At 33.9% G+C, this 9,854-nt stretch overlaps 1 protein-coding gene across 2 annotated transcripts; it reads right to left on the bottom strand.

Annotated features, from left to right (window-relative positions):
• Positions 1-783: 783 nt before the first annotated feature.
• On the bottom strand, positions 784-4,065 carry LOC121725585 (gastrula zinc finger protein XlCGF49.1-like). Of its 2 annotated transcripts, none has more exons than XM_042112607.1 (4): positions 3,907-4,065; positions 2,450-2,556; positions 1,645-1,841; positions 784-1,457 (listed from the first exon to the last, which is right to left on the bottom strand). In XM_042112607.1, exons 2-4 carry the CDS (start codon positions 2,551-2,553, stop codon positions 1,165-1,167), a joined length of 594 nt encoding a protein of 197 aa, XP_041968541.1. In that variant the 5' UTR covers positions 2,554-2,556; positions 3,907-4,065; the 3' UTR covers positions 784-1,164. The 2 variants fall into 2 exon arrangements, with proteins under 2 accessions (XP_041968541.1, XP_041968542.1); XM_042112608.1 differs by lacking the exon at positions 3,907-4,065 and adding an exon at positions 3,878-3,905.
• Positions 4,066-9,854: the final 5,789 nt, after the last annotated feature.

The following is a 9,854-nucleotide window of genomic DNA, read 5'->3' as shown; positions in this document are numbered from 1 at the left end:
TATTTTAATACACATCCAAGATCCAGGAACATTGAAAACTTTTTGTTCCGCCTGCGGGACTCGAACCCAGGACCCCCGGGATGAGCGCTGCCCACGCGCAATGCGAATTAATTTTCATCGATATTTTCATGGAAATAAGATATTTTCCCACATCAAAATGTAGCCTATGTCCTTTCTCAGACTCTAGAATAACTGTGTACAAAATTTCATTGCAATTGGTTCAGTAGTTTTGGCGTGAAAGCGAGACAGACAGACAGACAGACAGACAGACAGACAGAGATACTTTCGCATTTATAATATTAAGTATGGATGACGATGTCTTTTGACAAATCGAATTCTCTGAGATCTAGTAACCCTGACGTCAATACCTGTCAGCGTTAGCACTCTCCATTGGCTATTGAAACCACATATGACGTAAAATAGGATCAATGAAATATGATAATGTAATATGCAGATATGATCAAATGATCATATATATTGGATCCTATATATGATCATAGAAATGATCCAATATAAATGATAATGTAATACCCCCCTAGATAATAAGACAAAAAAATGTTTTAAAGCTTTAAAACATGTTTTCATAAAAATAATAATACTTACTAAATATAATAATATTAATTGCGGCGCTAAAAATAATAATAATAATTTACAACCAAAACTAATATTGAGCTTCGATGAAGTAACAACTCTAAAATTTACTGGCATAGAAATAAATTAGATAGGTATACATATTCATGTACTTACTTAATAAGTAATAAAAATTTATTGAAAAAACGAGCTTCAGTTTTGTATATAAACCAATAAGTACTTAATATTTTTCTTATAAATGCCCTGACCCCTATCAGAAAAGATTGACGCGACGCGGCATAAGTCAACACATGACTCCAGCATTAAAATTGTCCAATATTTGTGGATAAATCAACATTCAACACTTCCACTTTTGAGTGTTACACTGAACAAATATTCTGAACACAATTTTGCGTACAACTGTGCTTATTAATGTCAAATAGCAAAATATAGCTAATTACTAGCGTCTAGCTACAACATTGCTTTAAAATATCAAATATCCCAGATATCCATCCACAGTGGTTTGTACAAATATTACTTATCTTATCCACAGATAATAATTATCACCTAATTTAGCTAAAACCACAAAAACACCTAATCGTGAAAAGGTCCAAGATCCTTCTTTTTTTTCTCTTTATCATGTTTCTTGGCGTGCAAATTCATCTTGCTCCTAGTTAAAAATCTTTTGCCGCAGACCACACACTCGTGGGGTTTCTCTCCGATGTGTGTTTTGACATGCATCACCAAGTTATTCTTTTGAACAAAGCTTTTCGAGCAGATCTCGCACTGGTGAGGTTTGATCCCCGAATGTATTTTCTCATGTCTGTCCAGATCGGCTTTTCGGTAGAACGACGCCCCACATTCTGTGCAATTGAAATTTTTAATGCCTGCAATATTAAAGCATTAAATTAGTAAGTGCCTAATTTCGTAATATATTCCCATTCCATTGTTTTTTACATAAGCTGTTTTCATTGAAACATTGCAAATGATATCTACGACAAGGAGTAAGGACAAACATTGACATTACAAAGGTTTGCAATTTATATGTATAGGTAAGCTGGCAGGCTAAATTACCTTGATGTGATAGTGCATGTATACTTAAATGTCCTAGCTGTGTGTATGTTTTACCACACATGGTACATTGGTATGGTCGCTCTCCACTGTGAGTTCGTTTGTGTTTTTTCAACTCATATCCAGTTTGAAATACTTTTCCGCAGTCGTCACATGGTGACGGTTGCTGCTTGGGGACATACTTTTTGCGTATTCTCTTTCTGCAAATTAGAATTGATTTATACATACAAATAACCATAAACTAAAAACTATTTTTAAGATTTCTTACAAATTATATAGATCAGAGGTTCCCAATCTTTTTCAGCTTGCGGCGCACTTACAAGTCAATATTTTGTCACGGCGCCCTTCTCTATTTTCGTATTTACGATAACGTCCTGCCGATTTTTGCTTTTCCAACAAGAATTTGGAAAAATCTGACTAACTCAAGTCCGTGCAAGAAAGCGTGTGTATGCTTAGCGAGTTTTTATCTTTCGTTAATTGCTGCATGACTTAAAAGTTAAATTTATCTCATCAAAAGTGTATAGATTTCACCCGGACGCTTTTCAAAAAACCGGCCGGACGCACCCCGGACGCCCTTCAAACTAGGACAAATCCGGGGAAATCCGGACGGATGACAACCCTAGACTTACGGCGCCCCTCTTGCCTCTCCACGGCGCACCAGGGCGCCGCGGCGCACAGTTTGGGAACCCCTGATATAGATTATAGACTTTAAACATACCTTGAAATTGAAAGTTATAGAAGTTAGAGACAACAAGGGTTCAGCTTTTAGGCAGAATATAGATCCTCTTAAAAAATAAAAATATCTTACTTCTTTGGCATTTCCTCTTCATCAGAAATTTCTATAACTTCGCACTTTATGATAACCTCCTCTACTGGTTGGGAATTCAATTTTATTGATAATTCCTCCTCCATTTTCTGAGAAGATAAGAATTAAGAGAATCTGTATGAATATTAAAAGAACAACAAACCTTATTGGACTACCTAAACTTATAGGTCTACCTGGATCTGATAGCAAATATGGATGGCAGATTTTAAAAAAATATCCTTGATTTTGATTATATAAATTTTTATATTTGCATGTTTCACACACAGAATCAGCCGCTATAAGGAAAAAAAAGGATCAAAATGTTTTATTCCAACTATCCCAGTATTGCTAGTCAATTTATTTTTTTGCTTTTTGCCATCAGATTCTGGTAGACCTATACAAGTACATATAAAATGTTGTATTTTGGTGTACACCTATGAAACATAATATGACAATCAATAGAGAAGATGTTTACAAGCAATAAATATTCTTCGACAAAATGTTGTAAATGATATACTTTCTGAGTTATTTCAGTCAGAAAATGTAAAATAATTTTATTTTATTATTCATATATCTGAAATATTTCAAATAAAAAATTGTTGTTTACTACAAAATATAATAAAAATTAAGGAAGAGTAACCGTGTCAAAAAAATTGTCCACGAGTCTACAAAATGTGACCCGAATGCATGCATACTTTATGCATGTATTCGGTACACAATTTTGTGTACATATAGAAGAGACAATTAATGTCAACGGCTTAATTTCGTAAATTTGAGTGTTAGTGTTTCATTGCTATTGCTATATTTTAGTGTGCAAAAAGGAACCAAATTGAAGTATGGGAGTTACGTTTCCTTAGTTTTTCTGTCGATTGACATAATATGTTTCATAGGTTTACACGAAAATAAACATTATGTATGCCACGCTCCATACAAAAAGGTTTTAACTCTTTTCAACGTGAACACTTTGGTACTACTCAAACTCAAATAATGTTAGGCATAAAACAATGTTTGTAACTGATACTTAATTGCACATCTATATATATAAAAATGGATTTTCAATTGTGTTAGTAACGCTAAAACTCGAAAACGGCTGAACGGATTGGGCTAATTTTAGTCTTAAAATATTCGTAGAAGTCCAGGGAAGGTTTTAAAGTGACACGAAGTTCACCGGGACAGCTAGTATTATAATATATATAAAAATGGATTTTCAATTGTGATAGTAACGCTAAAACTCGAAAACGGCTGAACGGATTGGGCTAATTTTAGTCTTAAAATATTCGTAGAAGTCCAGGGAAGGTTAGTGACACGAAGTTCACCGGGACAGCTAGTATTATATATATGCGGGTAAAATGTGAATATATTATGTGTGTAAATGTGTATGTGTGTAATTTGCTCGAAATGTTTGAGTGCAGAAACGTAATACATACTTACAAAAAACTTAGCAATAATTATTAACTTACCAAACTTGTCTGACAACTTAGCGACAGAAATTTTTAAACAACAAAAACTTGACGTGTTTGATGACGATAATGTATTTACAGTTTCCTTAAAAGATAATCGTAGAAAACAGTGTCGAAAATGATTTTGTTTATTATTTATTTCACCTATTTTTATAATAATAATTCTAACAATTGAAATTGATAACAAAACAATGTCGATTTAGCATACGAAATGTCATGTGTCATCTGTCAACACTCAAGGGTTGTCGATTAATAAAATGTTTATCGATTTTATATTATGTTGATGTTATACATGTAAAAAAAAATAAGCAGAATATGAGCGAGTCCACAAGTGCCGTGTTGTTTTACATACAAATAAGTAATAAGTAATAACCAAGGTGTTCACACGGCGCGCTGCGTCGTCACAACGCATAAATGACGGACAGCAGCCCCCGAGACAAAGCGGGAGGGGGTGTTGACCTCCGTGAGTAATTTGTATTCTGTGCGACTATGCGTCAAAATAATTGCGTTGCGATGACGCAGCGCCATGTGGACTGACTCTATGATAGTAGTAATGGCGCGGGCCTGCTAAGGGTAAGCAGGCGAGCACCAGCGCGCGGCGGAGTCAAGAATGACACATAAAAGCGCTCACGACTCCATCTACAGTCTAGCACAGGGGTTCCCAATCTTTTTCAACCTACGGTGCAGTTACACCTAAAATGTTTTGTCACGGCGCCCTACTCTACAGGCTACCTATTAAAAAAGAATAAAGATACATAAATAAATACCTTTAAATGACTATTATAGTTAGGTTAAGCAGGTAAATAGTAATAAACAAATATTTAATCATATTCTACCTGCTTTACATCATTAATAGAAAATTTAAATTTATAATATTTGTGGTTTCGGATAATGATGAAGAAGCGACTCACAGCACCCCTCTTGTCTTTCCACTGCGCACCGGGGCACCGCGTCTCACAGTTTAGGAACCCCTGGTCTAGCACAACATAAGGAAGAACGTCGCCCGTCGTCGGGTTTTTCAGTCAGCACCGTCTTTACCCAGAAACGGTTTACGCGGTGGCCTTTCTTCAGTGCTACCGGGAATACCAGGGATGCATAAAGCATTTCCCAACGTGAAAAAAAAAGAGTATGATAATAATATTTAGTCGTAACTAATACCTATTCGTTTCATTTTTCACTGCGCATGACGTGCAGCTTTCGCGCATGTACAATAATATAAATTATAATCAATTTTTGTCAAATTTTACCACGTCATGAGACTGACACTAATTTTTATTTTTGCGCATACGCAATGCGCATTGGAAAACGAAACGAACACGAGTCTAAACACGACTAATAGGCTATGTCCGAAACTATAAATTATAATGAAAATATCGTTAAAACTAAACACCGCGTCTTATCTAAATTTGACGTAACTCCGTGCATTTTTTTATACAGCTTAAATGTTTAACCATAGAGCAAAATAATACATCTGTTAATACTGCCGTGGTATGACTATAATGCCGTTATCTACCAAAACCTACTTTTGAGTTATGAGTAAAAAACGCGGTAAAACTTTAAACCTATGTAACTCCTCAATGACAAAACCGATTTGAGATCGAAAAGCACCAGAACATACATAAAAGAGATACTTATTATCTATTAATATGCGATCTTCTAGAATTTATTTATGAATTAAAAAAACCTCTTTTTCGTTTTAGTTCAACATTAATGTTTCTTTCTTTCATCTATAATTTGACTTAAGTGCCGTTACGTATACCTTAACGGCATTTTAGTGTTTCTATTCCTAATAAAAACGTTGTCTATTAAAACACTACAAACATTTTCTCATATGTTTAGCTAAAATGTCGTTATAGTACATAACCCTGATTTAGCTTAATATCAAGTAATACAGAAGTAACTTATGTTAGTCTTTAGTGCTGTTATTGGTATTTTACCGCATTTAAGTCTAGTAAACTACAAAATGTATATGAATAACTCCACTCATTGTTCCGCTAAAACGCCGTTACACTATTTACTTTTTACGTTAACGGCGTTATAGCGACAAAAAGCGAAAAATATTGCATTGTGATATTTAACTATACGGAGTTAAAGTATTAAATAGGGATCATATCTATATATATAAAAGAAAGTGTTGTTAGTTACACTACTTATAACTCAAGAACGGATGAACCGATTTGGCTGAAAATTGGTGGATAGGTAGCTTAGAACCAGGAGACGGACATAGGATACTTTTTACAACTAGCTGTCCCGGCAACGTTGTTTTGCCTTATAAAGTATTTCACAATTCGCCCATATTATTTTATTGAAGTGACTAAATAAGTATGGCACCGTGGCAACGTCCAACGCTATCCCGTCGCACAAACAATGGTCAGTCGCGAGTTGTAATAATTTACTATTATTTATTGAACAAATGCACTTATCAATATAAAAAGTAGCCAGTAGCCGATTCTCAGACCTACTGAATATGCAGCACATAGATATTAATCGGCCAAGTGCGAGTCGGAATACATTTTGGATAATGTAATATATGTTAGAAAAAATATAAGTAAATTTAAAGTTAAAAGTGACATTCACTCTAGGAATACTAGAAATAAGCACAAGCTAGATATGCCGGTGATCAGACTTAGTAAAGTCAGTAAATCTTTTAAAGGTCAATGTATACGCCTTTACAACAAAATCCCAGAAAACGTTCAAAATCTTTCCATTAATAAATTTAATAAGTAGTTAAATAACTTTTGTGTGCCAAAGCCTATTATAAGGTCAATGATTTCATAAACGATGGCACACCTTGGGAGTAGGATGGCTTCTTGCAAGGCTACTTCTTCATTATTATAGGACTTACAATATGTGGATATTGTATATAATAATTACTTACAAAATTGTAAACTTTATTTTAAAAGATTAATTTTTTTCTCACTTTTTTGGTAAAAAAGTGGGCCCCGTGCGAGTTTCTTACGCCGGTTCTTCTCGCCGGGTTAGTTCCCAAACCGGTGGTAGGCATCATGTAGGACATTCTGAAAACATTTATTTTAAATTTATTCAGAAATAAATTTGATTTGATTTGATTGATTTGTACAAAATGGCGTCCACGCCATGCCGCGACGACGCTGCGCAGTCGTGTCGCTTTCAAATCGCTCGCTAATCGCCAGTGTGATAAGGCACTAATATGGGCGAAATCATTGAGATATAAGTGTTAAGTACGTAGTATACTTTATATGGCAATGGGCGAATATATATGGCAAAACAACGTTTGCCGACCAAGCTAGTTTTGTAATAAATTAAAACCCATCCACCCACCCATTGAGCATCTTAGATAGCTCTATAGTATATCTGGGAGCATGGCAGTGCTCCAGCCAAGCTTTTTATCAAAGGCACGGCCGTAGCATACTTTTCTCGAAGCAGTTCGCGGCTTTTTCACACCCTCTTTATCTTCGATGTTAACAAAGCTAGGGATTTAGAATTTCGGTGACTAGGAGCAAGTATTAAAACTAGCTTAACCTCCAAATTACATAACATTTCGATAATAGTTTAATAATTAGTTACGGATGATCGAATTTACTACATTTTGTCACACACTGTCTGACAGATCATCAAAATTCTAAGGTAGAAGTACCTTAGAATTTTGATGACTTAGATTTGCAGACTTAGAACCTTGAAATTTGGCAACAAGGTTGGTCGTTATCCACAGTGAAAGGAAAAATTATGAAACTGGCCAAGTGCGAGTCGGACTGGCGTACATAGGGTTCTGTACCGTAATTGCCGAGCCACTATAATAATTATAAAATAAAGAAAACTATTGATAAATTCACTTAATGTTGGTTTAAATTACAAAATAAGTGGAAGGCTTGACTTGAATGTGATCTGAAAACTTTTTACGATAAATATATTGCATGGCTATGCAATATTTTGCTTGGCTCCTTTTTACATTGAATGTTTTGGTGGGATTATACTTACAACTGATTTGTATGGACGTTTAGCTCAGTGTACTTAATACAAATATCACATTAATTAGGTGGGTAAGAGGCACGATAACATTTCTACATAATAATATTATAATAGGGATGATGACAAGGTCAAAGATTAGCGAATTTTGGTAATGAAATAAAGAAATCACGGTAAAAAATAAGTGTTCTCAAAATTTCATCTTGATAGCATTTGTATTTTTTTTTTTGTTATGCGCCTTCAAAGTTGGATATTCAAGTCGAATCTTTTTTCAATTAAATTTCTTAATATTTGTATACAATTCGATAACTTATGCAATTAAAAGCAACTTTTGTTATGAAATCACTTTCATAAACGCAATATTTAATATACCTGTCGAACAAAGTTGCCTCCCGATGCGTACAAACTACGAAAGACTGACGTCATACTTTCGTAGCACTTTGTATGAAGCGTTTCGGGCAGGTCTTTTTTATGAAATATTTGAATTGTCATATCTTGGTGAATTTTTAAGCTATCAGAGTCATTCTTTCAACGATGTTTCTATTTTTTAAGTGTCTTTCAACTACCGATAAGAAAAAAAAATTGTCATCATGCCTATTATTGCATGCTCTTAAGACGGCCGTTTTTAAGTCTTTGTGTCTCAAATAAAAACAACACAACTAAATAAAATAAAACTTAATGAAACTACAAAATACAAATCAAGTCAAATGTTATTTTTAACATAAAATTATATTTTTAACCGACTTCAAAAAAGGAGGTTATCAATTCGACGCGTACAATGTACATGTATGTAATATTTCCAGAACTGCCCAGTTTTTGTATAATATAAAATATTATATCAATCTATGACAGCTTCTGAACAGATGTGCCAAATTTCAAAAGTGTATGTATGTATGTAGGTATGTATGTATGTATGTTTTTATGTTTGTGCACGCATATCTCCGGAACCACAAGTCCGATTTTAGTGATACTTTTTTTATTCTAGTAGGTATTGTTCAACTTAGTTTATTATTATTATTAGGAATACTGCAAGTTTGTTTTTTGAGATAGGGAATTTTAATTCTTAATTACGTAAGCGCATTCGGTAAGCGCCTGCGACGCACTGAAATCTGAATACTGATTTCACCCCTGACCCCTGACCGCGAAACTAGGATCTCACCGGGCGAGATTATTTAACGGCATTATAGCGTATTATTGTGAGATAGCGACACTTAAATCTAATATTTAATTTAAAACATGTTTTATTTTACTTTATAAATGCCGTTACTGGCTCGTAGCGTTCATTGAGTAAAAATATAAATGTACTAAATGCTAAGCTATAATGCCGTTAAGACTCGTTAGTCACATTTAAGTCTATTTTTTTCACTTTACGGCATTATTGTTTAGCAAACTTAAAATCCTGCATTAAAAAAGAGTTACAATAAAATAGTTAAAGTACTTTAATCACTTTACAGTGTACAAAATATCGTATAACGGCAATCTAGTGAAACAATCACAAGAAAAGAGTATAATAAAAATACAAGTTAATGAACATTAGCGGCTATATTGACTCCCAATATGACTTAACGTCATTTAAGCGTATTACATGCGCAAAAAAGGGTAATATAACGGCATTTTCATTAATATTATTTCCGAAACTATTCAACATATCAAAAAACCGTTTATGTAGGTCGATAGAGAATTTTTTTCTTATTCATGTACAGTCAAAACCTGAAAATCGACCAAATGTCACTTAACGGCATTTTTGTTATACCACGGCAGAATATGTTTAAGTAACTAAAAAATACATATTAAGTATGGTAATGGTGATAGGTATTTAAATATCGATATCGAGAAACAAAATCGAAACTTTATGGACTTATATTTTATTACTTGCCAGTTGCCAACCCTACATTAGCTACTTTTTTATTGAGCTAGAAACTATAGTCACATGCATTAATATTAAACAGCCTGCTTTTTGAGATTATGGATAAAATAAAATTAAATTAATTACTAGTTCAAAA

The sequence above is a fragment of the Aricia agestis genome, chromosome 3 (assembly GCF_905147365.1).
Source record: "Aricia agestis chromosome 3, ilAriAges1.1, whole genome shotgun sequence".
NCBI classification, from domain to species: domain Eukaryota; kingdom Metazoa; phylum Arthropoda; class Insecta; order Lepidoptera; family Lycaenidae; genus Aricia; species Aricia agestis.
This window is presented reverse-complemented; position numbering and strand designations above follow the sequence as displayed.